Source organism: Scomber scombrus, chromosome 6 (genome assembly GCF_963691925.1).
Source record: "Scomber scombrus chromosome 6, fScoSco1.1, whole genome shotgun sequence".
Classification (NCBI taxonomy): Eukaryota; Metazoa; Chordata; class Actinopteri; order Scombriformes; family Scombridae; genus Scomber; species Scomber scombrus.
Window position 1 is genome coordinate 16891557 of NC_084975.1, and position 21089 is coordinate 16912645.

The window sequence follows — 21089 nt, forward strand, 5'->3', positions numbered from 1 at the left end:
ATAAACATGCACACATATGCACTTGCACGTTCATGCACATTTCCATTTGCATACATACTCACACACATACAGTGTAGCAGATCGTGCCTTGCATTCAGTCTTTGATGAATTTGCTGCAGAATTACATCAAGTTGGCAAATCTGGAGGCTCGTGTGTGCCTCTGTGTGTGTCTCTACGATTATTTCTACCGCGCAGGATCTATTCCCCTACAAACAAAGGCATTGAACTGGGCTACAGTTGATTGATACCCTGTGAGTTCTCTGGCCTTAGATCTTCTGTGGGGTATGAGAAAGGGCTTTCTGGTTGTGCAGGTCTCAGATGTGGCCTCTCGCTTGCATATTTTCTGACAAATACACAGTCTTTTGGAGCAGAGCAGCCCTCTCCATGTCTGCATCCTGCCTGGCTGCAGAGATAAAAGCCTCCTGCCACTGAAATGGCCCACTGTGTAAGTGTAAGTGACAGTAAGAAAGATCGGGAGGGAGCTATGGGGGAGGGATGGAAGCAAGAGTTTGTGCAGCCTGTGGGCAGTGATGGAGCAGAGCAAGTCCAAATGCACCATCTCTGGTTCCAAAGAAGTCTGGGCAGTGTTACCTTACGTACAGCAGAATCATTTTCCACTGTCAAATATCTCATGCGTCCTGTCAGTCTTATTTATGGCAGAGTGACTGCTCCTCACAAGAAGAAGAAGAACAATCAGTCAGTGTTGGAGTCAATCAGTCTGATACTATAATAGTGCAGCTTGTTTGATATCTGCCTTAAAATCAGTCAATTTGCCTTCAGTGTGTGGCATGAATAAAATGTTCATGTTGCCTTCATATCATTAACAATTTTTACTCATCTCCCTTAAAGATGTATATCCAAATTTAGTTATTGTGCCCACTTGCTACCTCAAAATCCCAAGATTTCCTCCTAGCTCGCTGTTAAAACTCAACAGTTAGTACTATGAAGAAATTTGTGAGCGTGATGTAAAAAAAAAGCCAGGGAGTGCATCAGGTTTGATACATGGGTTGTATTAGCCTTAGGATATAAGTTGTCGAGAGGTGTTTCTAATATTAATCAATCCTCATGGATATAAAAGGGGTGGACAAAATATTAAAAAAATCAAATTTCAGCATTAATTCAACAGCACCTTAAGCTAGAGCCTCCAAAGTGATCAAAAAGTTGAATTAACATGTCTCCAAAACAGTTTCAATAAAAATGTAACATTAAAACCTTTTCAAAGTGAGAATTTACTGAAGGGTTGTTGTATTAGACTGTAGTAGTTTAAGCTAGGTGTACCTAATAATGTGTGTTGCTGAAATGTTGATGCAGACACTGAATAAGGCTGTTGCACCAACAGTGATTAAAGGATAAGACTCGCAATCTCATGTGCAGAGCCAAACAAACAATGAACTTTTGCTACCTTGTAAATTTCAGTACAAAGTCAAGAGCTTGTGTTATCTAACACAACAAGCTAGTGAGGCTCTGTAAATGGAACCACGTTCCTGTATATGCGCAGTTCTCCTGTGACTGAAAATGTGGTCGCTATTATTAGTCATTGGAGCTGTTTCTAAATAATCTACAGTAACCATTGCCTTTGGGATGAAGGAACATGTCACCCAGCGGTGCAGCGGTGTGGCAGGCTCACCTACTTGTTTCTTAATAGTTTTTGGACAACAACGAGCTCTACGGCACAGAGGAATACATTAGTTCAAGCTTTGGATACACACAGTATACTTGTAAGTGAGATGAGTTCATTGTTGGTTTGGCTCTGCCCAAGATTTGTTGACAATAAGAATAATATGGAAAATCAACATGCTCAAGATCTGGTTGATTTTTCTCATGATACTTTGGTAGCAGAATAAAGGTTACATGCAGTGCATTAGGCAAAGAAAATCTGATTTGTGCATAAAGGGTTTCGCCTTTTTTAGTTTATTCATCAAACTGGCAACCTGGGAACTTCTTTTTTCTTCTGTATTGTATTCCTTTGTAACCCATGTTTGTTATACTAAGTAAAACATTTCAGCTAAATGTCCTGGTATCCATATAAATGTCCTAATTCTCTTCAGGGTATTATTTAAATGATCAGTGAGATTTCAGTGCATGTGATTATATTTATTGTGTCATACCTGTAGCAACTATGTTGTGTTTGTAAAAGTGGTACAAAATCCAAAGAACACTGTCCTGTTTGCCCCTCACAGCCAGCGGTACTGTATGTGTAACCCTGATGTGGTGCAGCAGTTTCACAACCCAGACACCATCTTCATCCTGGCCTTTGCTGTAGTCCTCCTCAACACTGACATGTACTCGCCCAACATCAAACCCCAGCGCAAAATGGGCCTTGATGACTTCATACGCAACCTAAGAGGTTAGTGTTTGCATATAATGTGCATGTATGAGCAAAAGAGAGAGATAAAATGTTTACATAGGTGCTCCATGTATGTGTGAAGTGTCCCTGTAGACAGAGCTGGTATAAAGAGCTGCAGACATGTTTCAACATTTATGGTAAGTGGTTTTATGAACAGAAAGTTTGAACATTGGTTATTTATGGAAGCCATGTGTGCACACACGCACATTTCAAACCTTTTACTGCAAATCATGAAGAGATCCACTGGTGAGATTCGACAGAAAGAATAAGACGGACGAAAAGGACAGCAGACGGGAGAATAGTCAAAGTTTTACAACTGGCACTCTTCTTTATCAACATCACTTCAATCTCGCTATCAGTCTTTTGAGTGACAGTCTCTTCAACTCAAGTAAATTACTCAGAGAGGCAGCGGGCGCCTGCCTTTGCTCACTGCCATAAAAAAAACCCCCAAAAAACATTAGCAGTTCAGAAGGAGATTCCTGATATCCTTGACTCAGAGATCTGGTCCAGAGACCGTGGCATCAGCCCATTTAATTGAGGCTCACTTAGCGTTAGATTTAACGATATGAGCTCAGGTTTCCGGAAGCATCTCATCACCCATGATATGCTCCCCGAGGCTCTCAACACTGTCTCCGTCCAACAGTTCAACAGATACATACATTTACTTTAGCCAGGGCTTAAAGCACACAGCAGTTTGTACTTTCAGTTAACGGTAAGAATCCAAACTAAAATAAACCTGAAAGATCTTCACAACTCAGTTTTAATTAGTGAGCCAAACAGGTTTTTCCTTAGGCTGAGCAGCAGTGACAGACTGCAGTCTGATGTCTGTGAGCTGCTCCATGGTGATAATGGAGCAACTGCCAGGACACAATGACAGCACACATACTGCGATAAAAGCCCATTTTCTGATTCACAGCTGCAAACCTGACAATAAAATAAAATACATTTAGCTCTAATATTTCAGAAAAAAAAACTATGTGAGCTAAGACAGTTGATATCAAATTAAATTGTTATTAAATGTATCTGTTGTGTCTGCAGTAGCTTCCATTGTAGCTAGTGCTAATCTTCTTGGGATCTGCACAGTAAAATAATTTAATTTTTATTCAACATCTGTGAATATTAAACACAGATGTCAGCTGGCTTTGTTTGAGATGTTGGCTTGAGTGTCTAAACTCACTGGACTAGCACAATATAGATTCTGTTTGACGGTAGATTTTTCTTCTCTGTACTGCCCTAGGCAATTTGTTGATTTTTCTTCTTTGGTGATGTCCTTCTTTGACTGTTAGTTAATTTGCCAGGCACCAACAATACCACTGCAGTGGTGAAACATTTAAGAAACCTCTTATACTGCAAAATAACTTGTCTTTCTTCCCAAGCTCTACAAGTAGCCTCATATCTGCCACAAAAGGTTCCCTCCTTGACTTAAGTTTTATTATCTAACCAGAATAACTAATTTTATTTAAAAAGTGTAAGCATCACCTAACAAGAAGTAACAACTGAAAAAACTTTAAATCTCTTCTAAATCACATAAAGTATTTTCTCTTCAGGGAGGCCAGTACCTTTCTCTATAAAGCTAATGAAGATGTAGAGCTTTCATTTTGTGGTCTTTTTCACATCAGGCCCTACACTGCAGTTGTTTTTAATGAGATAATATGTTTACGTAATTTAGGTTTGTACCAATAACCAATGGACTATTGTTACTTTATGATTACTTTGTGCCCAGTATGATGTCTTTCTTACTGTTTGCTAAAACCCTCCCTCAAACTGCAATTGTATAATCATTGTAACAATGACTCGGCAGAAAGATAAAGAGTTTGGATGGTGCTGTCTTTTTGAAATGAAAAACACAAGATTAAAGATAAGGTTATATCTAATGTAAGATTGTTAGCATGTCCGGCTAACCACTCAGAGTAATAGCTCTACACTGTATTGCAATGTTGCAATGGTAATTTTTTTCATTAATCTGTGATGCAAGATTAAGCTGATTTATTTCCATGTTCTCTACATGGATCATCAGCTGATGAACATGCTAATGTATTGCCTGAGCCGTGTAGCTTTAGCCTCAGTCATATAGAACAATACATTTAGCCATGATATGCATTTTTAAAACCTTGTCTACAAGATTCTTGTTTTAAAACAAGTCAGCTGGAAACATTAAAGCAGCCGGAGACATTTCCAACCAACACATGGAGCTGACTTGAAATGAATAGCCTGCTTTTGTGTACCTCTGTCTGAAATCAATGAGTCATTATTTAAACAATGACATTATTTTCAGGGGTAATTCTCTGTTATTATTGTAAACTGTATATTTGCAAGAACAGAAAGCTTGTAAGGCCTAGCAACCATCCATAGCAACAGTAACAACTGCACATTTAGTGTTAGGGCTGCCTTTAGAGCTAGCAATAGATTACTTCTCAACCCTATATTATATGGTCCTTTGTTCCCTCAGGTGTGGACGATGGAGCAGATATACCCAGAGAGATGGTGGCAGGCATTTATGAAAGAATCCAACAGAGAGAGCTTCGCTCCAATGAAGACCATGTCACCTATGTGAGCCGTGTGGAACAGTCCATCCTGGGCCTGAAAACTGTGAGTGTTATGTGTTTGTGTACAAGTCTTTCCCCTTTCCCTTCATTTTCATTTGAGGGAGCTGTCTGTACTTGTTTATACTGTCTCTTTTCTCTTCTGTCATCTATTATTTCGCTACAGCCTGTCCTCTGTGCTATCTGTCATCTCCATCTCTTTAACCTTGCCTCCACAGATCCTTGCTGTGCCCCACAGACGTCTGGTTTGCTGCTGTCGTCTGTTTGAGGTGCCTGATGCCAACAAGCCTCATAAACAGAAACTGTCCCAGCTCCAGAGAGAGGTCTTCCTCTTCAATGACCTGCTGCTGGTGAGGATTCACCTCTAAAAAAAACACTATTCATTCATTCATTCACTAGAATACTTAACCACATTTTAAAGCCAATGCACAATTGAGACATCACAGCCATATATCCTTATTCGGTTTATTTAGTGTGTTGGAACTTCACAGTCTTTGTGTTTTGTGCATCTCTAGATCCTGAAGCTGTGTCCCAAGAAGAAAAGCTCAGCTTCTTACACCTTCTGTAAAGCTATGGGTCTTCTAGGAATGCAGTTTCACCTCTTCAGCAATGAATGTAAGATGCTGTTTTACTCTGCAGCACATTATTCTCAGTCCAAGTCAACCCTCCAGTAAAAATGCTGATGTAACTGTCAGAGACAGCATTGTTGTCTGGCAAGTCTGGGTCAGGACCCAGACTAAAATGCTAAGGGGGTTGACAGGGAGACAAAAATAATCCACTGTTACAATAACCATCTCCCAAAAAACTGCAGGAAAATATTACCTGTTAAAGGGAGATTCCTGTTGATGAATTTATTTGCAGCTCTGTTATGATTTTGCCATTTTGAGACATATAATGTTAATTTTGTCCCATTTGAGCTTCTGGTAGTTTCAGGATTTGCGTCAGTTTTCAATTTACTTTTTTCTTTTTTTTTCTTTCACAATTACTAACCATTGGTCCTGTGTATAGGAATCTACCACATATCTCTCTAGAAATTACAGGGATAAAGTACCACTCAACTCACAAGGACCTTATAGTATTTTGTTTTGACATTTCATATACTGTTTCCCAAGACACAGTTATTGTCTGACTTTTCCACAAGGCAAGTGCTCATTTTTTGCTGCCCCATCCAGTTTTATGGGTCATAAAAAAAGGGTTCGATAGCACTTTTTGGTCTGCAGTGCCAGGTCAGACAAAACTATTCATCATTTGAGTTCTTAGACAGGTTAGACTGTTGAAACGATTCAAAACTGTATGCTTCAATGAAATTATATTTTCACCAAGTAGATGATCCAAGTCCCCATGACATAGATATCGAGGGGCTGAGTTCAAACACAGCAGTTTGTGATTAAATTGTTCACAACTGGAGGTGTGATTTATGGATTTACAAATTAATTTTGCCAGATCTGTTGTCTCGGAACTGATAAACCCAATATACTGTTTTGTTTATTTTAGATTTTGTAAATTAATTTATAATTCAGCCTGAGTAATCTATAAAGTAATTATTTAATTTAGTTTTGAGTCACCAAAGAGAAAAAAAAAGTTTTCTCCACTGATCACAAGTATGTATGATTTTCCTACTATATATTTCCTTCACTGTTGCCAGAAACACTTTTGGCCATTAGCCTCAAAGTATGAGTGTGTGCAAGTATTCTTAGCAGCGTCTTGTGAAAGAGAAACTGAAGTAAAAATGGCAACGCTGAAGTATTTTGAAAGATCCACATCCTGCATCCCTTTTTAGAATCAAAGTTATGGTGAAAGCTCGTTCTCTTTGTCTGCATCTCTCATCAGATTATGCCCATGGCATCACCATGCTGAGCCCGTTTACCTCAGAGAAGAAGCAGCTGGTGAGTTTCTGCTCCCCCAGCGGAGAGGAGCTCAGGAAGTTTGCAGAGGAGCTCCGAGAGGCCATCACAGAGGTCAACGAGATGGAGCAGATACACATCCAGTGTAAGAAAAAAAACCACACACACCTCAATACATGCAAATGAAACGCACACACACACACACACACACACACATACGGCTGAACCCTCTGTTTCTTGTGTTTTAGGGGAATTGGAGAGGCAGCAAGGTATTCAGCCACATGGCGTACACACCAATGGCGGGCAAGTGGACACACACACAGGACACGGCTCTCCCTCAGGTGCTGGTTTTGCCCGTTGGCATAAAATTGTTAAAACACTATATATTAGTCATGACAATGAATATATTAGTAAAGGGAATCTAGAAAATGGAACAAGTTCATTGAAGAGGTGCATGAATAAAACCCACCACACACAAAAAAAGATATGAAAAAGATAAAAAAGAAAGAAGTGGATTGTGGTCAGGCTTTTAGTGTCACTATTTTGGTATGAAAAGAAGACATTGTTCCATTCTGTAACTCCACAAATTAGTCATTTTCACATTTCTCTTTGTGTATGAGTTAATCCAACAAAATAATGCTCTGGAATTGCTGATATATATGCATCTGTGGCTCTGTAATTAAAGGAATAGTTTGACATTTTGGTAAATATGCTTATTCTCGTACCACTTTCATATCTTTATGGCAAATATGAAGGTACCGACCAGGCAGTTAGTGTTGCTTATAACACAAAGTAGAAATTGGTGGAAACAGCTGGTTCTGTCCCAAGGTGACAGACTCTGCCTACCAACATCTCTAAAGCTCAGTAATTGACAGATTATATCTCATTTGTTTAATCTGTACAAAAACTGAAGCGAAAAATGAGAAGTTATAGTTTTATGGGGTCACTCTGAGGTTGTCTGGTGAACAGCGGTAGAGTGTTAATTAATACGCTTTAGAAGAGCTTTTTAACAAATTGTGTTACTTTTGGAGAGAGCCAGGCTAGCTGTTTCCCTCTGTTTACACTCTTTGTGCAAAGTTAAGCTAGCTGGCTGCTAGCTGTAGCTTCATATGTCCTGTACAAACATAAGAGTGGTATCAATCCTTCTATCCAACTCTCTAACTCTCAAAAAGAAAGCAAGTAAGTATATTTTCCAAAATGCTGAGCTATTCTTTTAAGCAAATGACATTCCAATGTATGTAAAAATGTTTTTGATCTTTATCATTCTGTATGGCTGAAATCTGCCTGTTGACTTACATATCAAGCTGTTTCTCCCCACAGGCCAACAGGATGTGTATGATAAAACCGGCAACAACAATACAGTAGAGGTGAGTGCCAAAATCAATCTTGTCTCCCTCAGGTAAGTGGCTCTGTCTTAATCTCTGTGGGTGTGGTTTTGTGTGTAAATGTGCGTGTTGTTAGACAGGGACTTTGCCTCATGCTGAAAAGAAAGTCTGCTTTATGCTTTGCTTTAAAAGAGCTCCGCCTGAGGCGCATCTCCACTATGCAGCCAAGGATACAAAGGCCGCTGAGAGGAGTCTGCTGTAGTGGGGCTACAAACAGTCTCTTTCTGTGCCTCATGAGTGGATCAGCAGCCACTCTACTCGCTATACAACACCCCTTCTTTCATCACCTGCTGCTTGCCAGCCTTATTGTATAAGCCTTTGCAAGCCACCATAAGCCTGGCTGGCTCCTAGAATACCATCTACAAAGCCAGATAAGCTTGATACCGTTAACATTCTGTTGGGTGTGTGTGGGCGTGTGTGTTTCTGTAAAACCAGCCCTTCCTTTAACTAAGCATAGTGATAGAAATTGTTTCCTCTCTCCAGTTTCTCTGTGTTTAATTCCTCTGCCCGTTTCTCTCCTCTCTCTCCTACCTCTCAGTCAGTCCTTTAGAACTGTAAATACTTGTGTTAGGGAGACACCACGCCCTCGGTGTCAACTCTCTCCTCTCCTGACACTCCCCTTATCTTTTAGCTTCTCATTCCGCCACTCATTAACCATGTTCGCACACACACACACACACACACACACACACACACACACATAAAATCCCAAACTCTCTCGCCATGATCTAAAATTTCTTCTTCCCCTGCAACCCTTTTCTCTTTCTGGGCTGGTGAGTGTAAAGATGGTGTAAATCATGTAAAAACATGATTGAGAGAAAAAGAGTGTGTATATTTTGCATGCGCTCGCTCTGCATATTACCTACCTGCATGCCTGCATGCCCATGTGCGTAACACACCAGAGGGCTGCGTAGAGGCTGCGTTCAGGCTGGTAACTCCTCATGCGTTCTCTGACTGTTCCTAAACTAGGTGTCAATTCACAACAGGCTGCAGACCTATCAACTGAGCCAGCCCAGCATTGAGTCCACACCTCTGGCCCTGGCTGCACCGCCTGCTCTGCTCAGCCCCGTCCAGCCCGGAGAACTCCGCCCAGAAACACTCATCCAGTGCCAGCAGATCGTCAAAGTGATCGTCGTGGACCAGAGCGGACGGGGGCGGATGGAGGCCTTCCTCAGCCAAGGCCCAGCCACCCACCAGCTCATCCAGTCGGCCATGTCAACACCTGTGCATGTCAGAGAGGGAGACGGCCCTCAGCCCCCGCTGCCTCCTCCCCCTCCCCCTTACAATCATCCCCACCAGTTCTGTCCCCCTGACTCACCCATGCCCCTCCACCACACCATGCCTCTCATCCGCAGGCGCAATTCCAGTGGCTCCCGCAGCATTGTCTGAATCATTGACTACTCTGTGGACCCTGGGGGCCAGACATGACCCTCACACCCGGACACACACACTTGCTGAAGCACTAGTCGACTCACTTTGAAGGGTAAGATAAAAGAATAGTGAAATAAAATGGGGATATGCTGTATGAAGGGACAAAGAAAGAGGAAACCAACAAGAATCTAGTCATAGTTGTTACTGAGTGATGGTTTTTTAAACATGGAGTAGTGCCATGCCAAGTTGATGCCATTTCTGAAAGACAACTTTTTATTTTGTCTCCAATGGTACGTCACCCGGTAGCTGACTGTCTTGTCTATTTAGATTTCACACTCTTTAAGAGATCTTGTGACTTTGCATTTTTAAATGTCATCTGCTCACAAATGTGTTTTTGTAGGTGAATCCAGCAGGTGATGTCAGAAAAGCAAGCTCTGGCAGCCCTGAAAGGACATTGGATTGCTTTCAATATGAAGGACATAACTCTGTTTTGTTTTCTTTCAGGATATTGATGTTATGTTCACACCTCTTTGTTTGGTCCAGGTTTTTGTAACACACCATGATACCACACTCAGAAAGGAACAACTTCAGCACAGTTAAACAAGCTTTTCCACACTGCCATCATTTTCCTCATCGCTGCATAAATGTGAAGAAAATTACGAGTTTGTTTCCTTCATTTTTCTAAGAAACAGAAAATCAGTATTATTGAGGAAGGAGGTGCAGAAAGCTCTAACATCTCTACCCTCTCATGTACAGTAAAATGTAGTAAGCAAGGATGATGCTTGCTAAACTAATCTGAAACCATTTCCTAACGACAATCATATTTTCTGTGCTTCATTTGCTGTTCTTATATGTTTTGCTGAACTTGTGTGAGTCTCACAGTAGTGTGTGACCTGATTCTGTGGCATTTTGCTCTCACAGAGCTCAGGAAAGGATCTGCTGCACTGTAACATGTAATATCTGCACATGTGAGTTGTACTGAGAGCAGTGTGCTATACTGTGTGTTCACAAAGGTAGCAGTGGGTAGAGCTGGTAATTCATCCAAAACAAGGCGAATGAACCCTTTCTCCCTGCTGTACATTAACTCCTAATTGATTATCTAGTGTGAATATTGTTGTTACCTTTGGATTTAGGCAATATATCTGCCCGGAAAAGTCTAGCTTTAGTTTAAAAATGAATAAAAATGGCTCCACCCAGGGTAGACTTCACCTCACAAAAACATTATTCCTCTCTCACATATTTTTTCCCCTTGCACACTGAATATATTATATAAGCAGAAATGTGTTCCTTTACTGAATGTTAAATCAGGGGGAAACTGGAGATGTCCATGAAATAATAATTAATTTCATCACCATGTTGTATGTCCCGTGTCGATGGTTCAAGCTCAAGCCAGTTTGTACAGCAGAACACGAATCATTCAACTGAGACGCACCGCACACATCTTGTACCTTTGCACCACAGAATATATTGGATATATTGTAAATAGATAATATAGATTTATTCTGAAAAAAAATGATTGGTTTGCCCAGTGTGTGTATCTACGTATGTATTTGTACAGAGAAGATCTAGTTTAAAAGAGAAAAAAGGATATAGTTATTATAGTTATTATTACTCACATTTAATATCAGGGGGTGTCCTAAATCCTACTGCTACGAGAGACAGGAAACAGGCAGCTTTTATAGAAGATACTCCAATTACCATGGTAACAAACACTGATATTATTACAGATCTACATTAATCATTAAATTACCATGTCATGTTATTACAGGATTATTAAGAGATGGCTGTGTCACCTGTTAGGGTGTGTAAAGGGCTATGCTGTATTGGTGAATACATACAGTAAATCACAGGTCATGTACGCACATGTACACACACATACACGCACACACACAATATATATACATATATGTATGTATATAAGTGAATACATGCTCATGAACACATGCACAACCAAACACACTGATGCACACAAACATGCACATAGCTGCCAAAGTGACAACGAACCCAGTTTAGATTCACCTTAGGAACTGCTTGATTACTCATGACAGTAACCCTGCTTTGTTTACTGTAAACTCTGACTGACTTGTACTTAAACAGCATGATATTTATTTTTTGCTTTTTTAATTTGCAGTACACGGGAGGAGTTTGATTATATGTTCGTATCATTATTATCAGGGCATGTTGGGTTGATTGATGTCATTTTCTCCCCCTTTCTACTTCCTCTCTCCTTTCTGCCCATTCAAACCTCCCCCCACCCTCCTTTGCCCCTCTTCTCTGTGGTTGTCATGGAGATGCACCAATCTGCATCCTCACTGTGGAGCACTGTCATTAATCTTTGCACCCTCACAATATTTCTATGAGAATTATAAAGAGCAACATGTTTACTAATGGAATATTTCTAATTTTTTCTGTTTGAAGAGAATGAAAGAATAAAAGTAGTTTTTACTCTCGGACTCTCGTTTTGTCTGTCTGCACTGTCTCCAAACTACCTGCTTCTGTAGCACTGTGCTTTTCTAATGAATGAATTTGCAGCAGGTGTGCAAGTAGCAAGGTGGAATGAAGAAGCTTATGGGAAATCAGTCTACACGGGTGTTCCTGTACCCTCCCAGCACACCAGCTCTGAACTCATTCATTAGAGGTTGAGGTCAGTCTCAAAGCAATATTGAATCTGACGTGTAAAATCTGTGTGTTGCAGTGAGTCTACGTGTGTGTGTGTGTTTATGCATGATTTGGAGTGCACAGTTTTCTATGGGGGCAACATCATAATTTGTAATTTCATATTGCAATGTCACCGTGCCTACATTTGATAAACGAGATTCCAAGCGTGCTATTGTTAAGTATCAAAGCCAGATAAAAATACAAGTTGATTTAATTTTTTGAAAATCACTCTTGAGAAAGAATAAACAAAACCAAAAAGTCACCTCGACCCAGGCAGGATTACAAAGAGATGGGAAAAAAACACCACTTTGGCTGAATAAATTATCTTACAAAAACATAGAAGATATCAATATAATAAAGTAATTACAGTACACAGTGAAATCAGTTTGTGCAGAGTACCTGTAGGCTTACAGATGTGATAGAGCTTTTATCCCCGTTATTTCTGAAGTGCTGTTTCTGTCTCTTTCCATCTCTTTAAAACCAGTGGACAAGAGGTTCACTGAAGGGAGGATTGCTCTGAGAAGTGGGTTGAAGTGGAGCAACATAGTCTTAGTCGACTGACAAACCATTCAGTTCAGACTGTGCTGGTAACCTCCTGTTTCTCTTCCTCCTTCCTTCTTGAACCTTGGACAGCGGAGGTGCTCATGTCCAGGTTCTGTGTTCAGGCCGCCTCCAAATGACGCCAAAAAAATACACTCTTCCTCAGGCAAAGTTGTCCCTTAGTCAGTCTTTACATAGTGGTCTCTTCCCATTCGAGTTCTACATCACCTGGAGACAAATGTGTGTAGTGAGCTCTTGTGCTGTGGGAAGTAGTTTTCTGAGTGTTTGTGTGTGTGTGTGTGTGTGTGTGGTTTACCTTCCATGGCGTCCAGGGAGTCCATCTTCTCCAGAGCAGAATAGCTGACAAACCAGATGGATTGACTGTTGCCTTTGTTGTTTAGAAGCTCCAGAGTACTTTGGTGCAGGAAGATGTACTGAGCCTGACACACAAACAGATTGAAACTTTTTGATGATTGTAGAGTTATTTTAAACACACACACGACCATCGTAACGCCTTTGGTGTGGTATTATTTAACCTTAAAATATGGGGTTTTTTTTGCTTGGGGTGTTCAGGTTACCAAGTGGTCAAAGACACTGACCATGTACTGGTAACCTTTATAGCATTTCATCCCCAATATCTCTCTTTCCCCTCATTTCCTGTCAGCTCTATACTTTCTACTACAAGCAAAATACCTTAAATAGTAATAAGAGTTCACAGTTGTATCCAATATTCATTTTTTTCAAATCAATTACTCATTCTGTTGTGATATTTGGGTACACACGTTTTTAAATCCAACAAGGCAAGCAACACATGCAGAGATGTTTGAACAGATCCCAGTTTAATGCAGTTATCTCTAAGACTCTTTTTTGGAAGTAAAATATAAGTGAACGCACCCAAATTATTATAATTATTCCTCATTGGCATCTTATTGTCTGCATGGGAGCATAACATTAGCACATACATCAGGACACTTGAGCTAGAAGCATACCTCTGTGAGATCTGATAGTCATTTATACTTTATACTTTTATACTAATTTAATATTTGCCTTTGTTTTCACTTTCACATAATTGATTTAGATTATATGGTTAACCTGTGGGCTTGTTTGCTCCAGTATCTCAGCGATGATGTTTGTGAGTAACATTTTTATAAAACAACTGCTCTGATTGATGGCCTTGAAATGATCTGGGTCACTGAATGCTGCTGTCTCAAAGAATCAAGTCATCATAGGTTGCAAGCAGCTCTTTCATGCTCAAACCCCACAGCCAAAATGTGGAACCTCCAAAAAATGTGCGGAACATCCAGGAATGATTAAACAATAAAACCAGGCAGGGAGTCCATGTAGGCACTGAGACACACACCAGTGATCCATAAGTAAATGACTAAAAGGGGTAATTTAAGGATAGGTATATGCTTTTTCAAGAGGGGGAATCCTGCTTATTCCTTTAATCCACTGCCAGATCATTCCCTTTGTCAAAACGAGAATTTTCCAAACATTTCCTCATGGGAATGGGATCATAGCAGGGCATAGTAAAAAGTGGGACAACTACAGTGCCACTGGTGAGTCTTTGATGATTCTTAAGTGTACTGGAACAACTTAAGAGGAAGCACTGTAGGATTGTTTATTCTCTCTCGGATGTGAATTTCAACCACAGAAATCAAAAATAGCATTTTATTTAATGCATACTAACCAGATTCTGTACCATACACATCCTCTCGCTGCGCAGTTCAGCCACCAGGCCATAAATATCCACAAAGTCGTGATCTCTGACATGCTGAATGAGGTGGTCGAGGGCAATAAACACACCTGTTCTACCCACACCAGCACTGAGGAAACAGTGAGAGAACAACACACCATTATACCATCTGCTCCTCCATTACAACCAAAAGAAAAGAACTGACATGTGTATGTCTCACTCGAAGGTTAGGCACAAAATGAGCTATTTGTGATGGACCTTGCTGATATGAAACATTTAATGACCAAAAACAGAATATAGTAGTTTCATTAATAATAAGGACATTACATGACTATAATTCATGCAGTGTAAATATGCTAACACAGAGGAGCTCCAGTACCTGCAGTGGACCACTATAGTGGTGTTGTCATGCCTGTGAGCTCGGACAGCTTTGACAAACTTGATGAAAGTGCTACAGGATTCTGGGACCCCATGTTCAGGCCATGATGTGTAGTTGAAGTGGCGAACCAAAATGTAGTGCCCGTGCTGCAAAGAGGAATTCATAGAGCACACAGTTGCAACTGCAATTGTAATTACATTACATAAAAAAAACATTACTGTAAAAGACTGCAGGAATTTTACTCAAATGTACTCAGTACTGCAATAGATTTCTCTGTGTGCTAGAGGGAAGGATTTTTCTGCACAACAATTCAACAGTTTAACATTTAGGAAAACATGCCTATTAAGTTTTTTGCTGAGAGATAGATGTGAAGATTGATATCACAGTCAGTATCAATCTTCTCATCTAACGCTTGGCATAAAAGCAAAAAAGTGTATTTTCCATCTGGGAAATGGGCCACCAACATCTGGTGTCCCATTACCTTGCAGAACAAAGTCACATTTCATTTCTTTATATTAATCAGTGAAAAAAGGGCAAATTAGTGAATAGTAAAGTTACACCCTGAATTACAAGGTTAGTTACCTTTTCTACTTTGAGGGTTCTGACAGTCCAGTCAGGAAGGATTTCCTCTGATACTTTTGAGATTAAAATGTCACTAAACACTGACATTGGCTTGTTGTCCTCTGGCCAGTACTTGTGACACCGAATCTGAAATGCAACACACACACACACACACACACACACACACACACACACACACACACACACACACACACACACACACACACACACACACACACACACACACACACACACACACACACACACACACACACAGATATAATCCTCCTGGTGACACAGTTGTAATGGAGCCCAAAACTGAGCCCAGCCTATCCTCTGAATACCAACACTAATGGTGTTTTATAACAGTGTCAAATCTCTCATGACGCACTCTGCCTTTCTCGTAACACTGCGTGAGCATGGCGATGGTGCGGGTTCCCGTTTCCCAGATCATCCTCCAGAAGTCAGCCACTGTGCCAGGCAGAGGACCCTGGGTGGCTATGAATTCATTGGGACACAGGTAGCCCTTGGGAGACAGAAAGAGAGAAAGAGAGGCTTGCATGTGTTAATGAAATGATATGTCGACAAAATAAACTACTGCAAAAATGAAATAAATAAAGGTTATTTACTGAGGCACAACCTTTAACTTCTACAATAAATGTAAACGCAGAAGAGGATTTTCCCCCAAAATTGGAGGAAAAGCTTGTTTATCTTAATCTATCTATCTGACAGAATCAGAGAGTAACTGAGAAATATCCAGAATAAACTCCTCTAATGTGCAACAAATATGTGTTGGCTTTTAGCAGCTGATAGCTGATACTCACTGAGACGAAGCTGGCATTGATGTAGTCAGAGCCTGCAGTGCCTGGTTCTGACAGCAGCTTCACTCGGTTGTTATTATCTAGACACAGTATGGAGAAGAGAAGAGTGCGGTAGAAAACTGTGAAATGCAGCCGTGCAAGTGGTGGCGAAATCCATATGCAGCTTATATTAGAGCTACAACAAAGAGATATTTCTGCTATGTCATCATATATCATAATGGTGGAAGCTATTTTTTCAACATATTTTTGCTGATATTCTATATTTTGTTTTCACTTCTCCAGCCTGTCTGTGGCTCTCAGTCCCAAGGCTGTTTGTTGCTACTCAAGATGTAATTCTCTAAAAACAGCTCACAAATATATAGTTCAGATTTTTTTTAAAGCCTCGGTAACTTCCAAAAACAGCTGGGCTCTGTAGTTTTTAGCAAACAGGAGCAAATACTGCTTTTGTTGGGGACTACTTGCAGCTTTGGAATAATACAGACTGTATGCTATATTGGGTGGCAGGACAGTGTACGTTATATTGATTAAACTACAGTGTCTGTGTTCATGGTGGTGAAAAAACATGTCACCCAGTGCACTCACTGATGTTTTTTTAAAATACTTTTTTTGGGAAGGGAGGTCTATGAGACAGCAGAAAAAACTTTATCACACTTTGGCTGACTTAACTGAGTTTATCCCAAGTTTTACTTACAAGGTTTGATATTAGGGAAGCGATTCTTGGATTTGTTCCAGGGCAGGTCAGCATCTGTTGTGGCCAGATCCTGCAGCAGCTTTGGGAGCTCCTGTGGAGATACAGTACGATGCAACACATCTGTATTCACATGAACACACAAATGTGTGTCTCAAGTTAAAGATTTTAGGGCCACTTACAGCAAATTCTTCCTGGAATTTTGAGTTGTCATTGGCACACAGATCCTCTACATGCTGAAGAAAAGACTTCTTGTTGACGGGCCTGACAGAGAGGCCAAGAGAGAAAAAGTCAGAATGTGAGGAACACACAGAAATGTATAAAAACACTACACCAATTTGCTATTTTCTGTAAATGTATTATTGGCTACGTAATTCTGAGCAGCACAGAACATGCAGATCTATGTTGTAGCAACTGTGTGCATATTCACATTATTTATGCAGGATGACTTACTTGAGTGATTTCCTGTAGCTGAGCAGCCTGGACAAAAATAGACGGCAAAAATCAAACAAAATAAACAAATTAACTCCATAATCTCAACTCCCACTGTGGTATTTTTATTCATGAGGGCAGAAATGATGCTCGTTACAGAGAGTACAGTATGTTTAAGCAACAGAGGTTCAGCCATGTTATTTTTTAAAATCAATTCCACTTTGATTTAACTGTGACAGGCTGACTTTGATGTTTCATTCTAAAGGAATACGTGAACAGAAGTAAACTTGAATTAAGCACATGGGGATCCAATTGAACAAATAAGCAAATAAACATGGCGGTCCCTCCTGTGGCTCGGTGTTTCTTTGCATTACTGATCCTAAGCTATCGATAAAGCTTACCATTTCTGCCCTCTAAAACCCTTTAAGCCTTCCAAGCAATTTTGAGATAGCGAGTTGGGTAAACAAATTAAAATGGTCTCAAGCAGAAGAGTGTCAGCACAGCTCTGCAATAGCTGCCTGCCAGTGATGCAGGGAAAAAAGCACACTGAAGGCAAAACACTGCCGTCATTGATTCAACTGACTGTCGACCTCCACCAGATGTTTAATAAACAACACAAATGGATGATTGAAGCTCATGAGATTAATATGATGAGGATGTCACACACGCAGTGATGCGACCAAATGATACACACAGGAAAACCTGGCACACACACACACACACACACACACACACACACACACACGAAAAGCACAACTTACTGGATGACATATATCTCTTTCCGTCTAAAGAAGAAGGAAGAATACCTGGTGGGAGAAAAGTGCTCAGTGAGAGAAAAGCAAAACACATGCAGGCTGGGTGAGTCAATGCGTGTGTCTGTGTGAAAGGAAAGTTATTTGTGCCATTTGGTGACAAGTGACAAGCATAAGTGTTATTTTATCTCAGCTCACTGTCCAAGTCGTGAAGAGATTCTGCTCACAACAGAGCAGCATACCTCTGAGAAACTGCAGCAATTTGAACTTAAAAGACAGTGAAAGCAGCTTAATGCTGAGCACGACATGCAACTGTCAAAATCGTCAGATCTTTGCCCTTAAAATAATATGACAGCTGAAATAAGTGGATGGCATTATCCCAGGAACTGTCTCCCTTTTCAGGAACAGGTAACTGAACTATGGAAAGTCACTGCATATGAAGAAACATATTTGATATTTAATAAAGCAGGCAAATATTTGCCTCAGCAGAGCTGGGGTGCTACTTTTACACACACACAGTACAGGGTAAGGGACATCTGCTCTTCTCATATGTTCTCACATTTATGTTTATAATGTTCTTTTCATTTGGTTCCTATTTTTATGCGTGTATGAAGACAGTCACGGTTTACACCTACATGGAACCTTCTATTTTTGGTTTCTTTTATTATTTCGTTGTTGTGTGGGTGATGGCATTCCTTGATGTTGGGGAGGTGCTTAGAAAGCTTTATGTGCTTATTGGTTGTTCTAATGCTGATGTGTATTTATATTGGCAAATAAAAATGGCTGTATTTTACTCATATTCAAAACTTTTACCTGTGGTTTCCGGCTTCATCAGCCATCAATGATCTCAAAATCACAAAATGTAACTTTATTTCTAACCTAATGCAAATTTGCAGCTTGAGAGGGGAGAACAGCTTGCAGCACTTATTATCTGTGCACTTGTTTATGCCAAAAACAGAGGGGACTAGACCCATGAATTTGTTGGAGAGGATGGTTGTAGAGAAGCAGACAGCACAACTTCTACAGAGAACTGAAGGGAAACTATAAAGCCACAATGATGCTCTATTGTTTTGTAGTGCTGCTGCTTCTATTTTCTGCACAAACTTTACAACAGTAGATGATTTTGTGCTGACAGGAGAGCAAATCAAGTTGGCTGCAGCAAAGAAATGTTTGTCTTGTTGACTAAAACCTTGTCTGGAGCAACTAAATCAACTCTGAAGTCATGTAGTGTGCACTCAGCTTCAGCTGATGAAAACGTATGTGTTGTATTGGGATAAAATTGACGCTTAGATTAAAACAAAACATTCTTGAGACTGACCGGTTGAGTTTCTCTTGTTTCAGCTCCAGATCTGCCACAGCAATCAGCTGATCCAGTTTACACTTGGTCTCAATGATCTCTGCCTCTCTGGGTGAGTAAGTCCCGCCCTCCTTCTTGCGTTGATGGATCCTAACATTTGATGACAAAAACGTCAAACACGTCAATCTAATAAATGCAGTTTTATAATGAATAGCACAGAAACTTAAAAGACTTATTACAAATAATGTAATACATCAATATTTGATGTATTTATAAAATAATTTTCAGATGACATGTTTTTTTTCCTGCATGAGCACTTGGTCTTCATTGTAAACTAAGATCAATGCAGTGTTTTGGTAAATGAATGAATGCCTGTTGCCGTCTTACTTGACTGATCCACAGATGATAACGATGAGTAACACAGCCAAAAAGAAAGAGAGGAGAACACCCAGAATGATCTGCTCTTCTCTGGTCAACAGACCATCCACTACAGAAAGAAGGAGAGGAGACAGTATTACACAAGTAGAGATTATGTTTTCAACTTTTTGATGTAAGGTTATACAGTATTGAGTATAAATACCTTTGGTTTTGACATGCTCCGAGTACTCAGAGTCTGTGTATTGGCCTTTGATGTTAGTGGCTCTGAACTTAAACCTGATACAAATATAACATCACTCCAGTTTCAGCTTTATATTTTTATAACCCATAAACAGTACATTCAATATTTTTGGGGGATATGAATAGTTGTGTGGTTGAGGCGAGTGTCTGGCATACTCACACGTAGACAGTGTTAGGCTTCAGAGGTCCATTGCAGAAAGTGTTAGTGTTGTTCTCCTCCATACAGGCATCACTCTCTCCGATCACGTATGTTCCTGACGTAGTGTGATTGTGCCTCACCAGGTGCCGGCTGTCTCCAGACACACTGCGACCCTCTCTGACGTGTGTATCCTTGCTTGACGCCCCGTTCCCCAAACATGCCGGGTTGGGGAACCCCTTGTTAGTCAGGTAAGGTGCAGGATGATGAAAAAATGCATTCTTCCAGTTGGTCAGGTTCACGATGTCCTTCGCTGTGACAGGATGCAAGTTAGAGAGGGAAGGAATTTTGGGGGGATTGAGTCAAATTTCTGCTGACATTAAGCCCTTCGGTTTTTGCTTACATTTTTTTTTGTGAGCTTAGGACAGAGTGACCTACTGTAAAACTAATTCTACTTGAGATTTAAAGCACAAACAGGACAAACAGCCAAGTGTGTTCAACTAAAAGTGACGTCTATCAGTGTTTTTTAAGAGTCATACCCCCTGACTCGGCCACGATGACCTGAATTCTTGTGATTGGTCCATTGTCGTCACTATAGAAACAGGCAGGCATGCGGATGGTGATACTCCTGTGGGTAGCCATGGCAACCCCTCCATGGCCCAGCACTGCCTGGGGTCTTTGGGTTGGCTTGGCTGGCGCTGAAACACATGCACGTATAAACAAAGAGGTACACACACACACGTATGCCACACCCCCACACACACACACACGCACACATATAGAGGTTGTTGTGTAAATACAATATGGGTAAAGACGTTATTTTTTTACTGTTGCATTCATAAAACATGACAAACAGGCCGCTGCTCAGTCACAGTCTCAGAAAAACTGCATCTCTAAAACATCCACACGGATCTCACAATATTGCTGAGTTACATTAGTTGTGTCAGAATAACTCAGGCTTGTATACTGTTGTACTGACAAATAATACTGTGCTGTGGCATATCTCTGTCTTGCATCTATG

The 21089-nt window shown here is 40.4% G+C and overlaps 2 protein-coding genes across 2 annotated transcripts in view; one reads left to right on the forward strand and one right to left on the reverse strand.

The window, feature by feature from the left end:
• Positions 1-9508, forward strand: part of iqsec3b (IQ motif and Sec7 domain ArfGEF 3b) — a 32906-nt gene extending 23398 nt beyond the window's left edge. Inside the window, exons 8-15 of the mRNA XM_062421032.1 lie at positions 2181-2347; positions 4797-4936; positions 5109-5240; positions 5406-5505; positions 6721-6879; positions 6983-7075; positions 8055-8101; positions 9089-9508. Coding sequence (XP_062277016.1) covers positions 2181-2347; positions 4797-4936; positions 5109-5240; positions 5406-5505; positions 6721-6879; positions 6983-7075; positions 8055-8101; positions 9089-9508 — 1258 coding nt within the window. The remainder of the gene's footprint in view (positions 1-2180; positions 2348-4796; positions 4937-5108; positions 5241-5405; positions 5506-6720; positions 6880-6982; positions 7076-8054; positions 8102-9088) is intronic.
• A 2957-nt stretch (positions 9509-12465) lies between these two features.
• ptprq (protein tyrosine phosphatase receptor type Q) overlaps positions 12466-21089 on the reverse strand; it is a 36967-nt gene continuing 28343 nt past the window's right edge. The window contains 17 exon segments of the mRNA XM_062421496.1: positions 12466-12916; positions 13005-13128; positions 14379-14514; positions 14764-14909; positions 15346-15471; positions 15716-15850; positions 16149-16225; positions 16837-16927; positions 17016-17097; positions 17287-17313; positions 18027-18071; positions 19336-19464; positions 19702-19801; positions 19895-19968; positions 20093-20236; positions 20273-20381; positions 20608-20766. Of these exon segments, the coding sequence (XP_062277480.1) occupies positions 12879-12916; positions 13005-13128; positions 14379-14514; positions 14764-14909; positions 15346-15471; positions 15716-15850; positions 16149-16225; positions 16837-16927; positions 17016-17097; positions 17287-17313; positions 18027-18071; positions 19336-19464; positions 19702-19801; positions 19895-19968; positions 20093-20236; positions 20273-20381; positions 20608-20766 (1742 nt within the window). The 3' untranslated portion in view covers positions 12466-12878.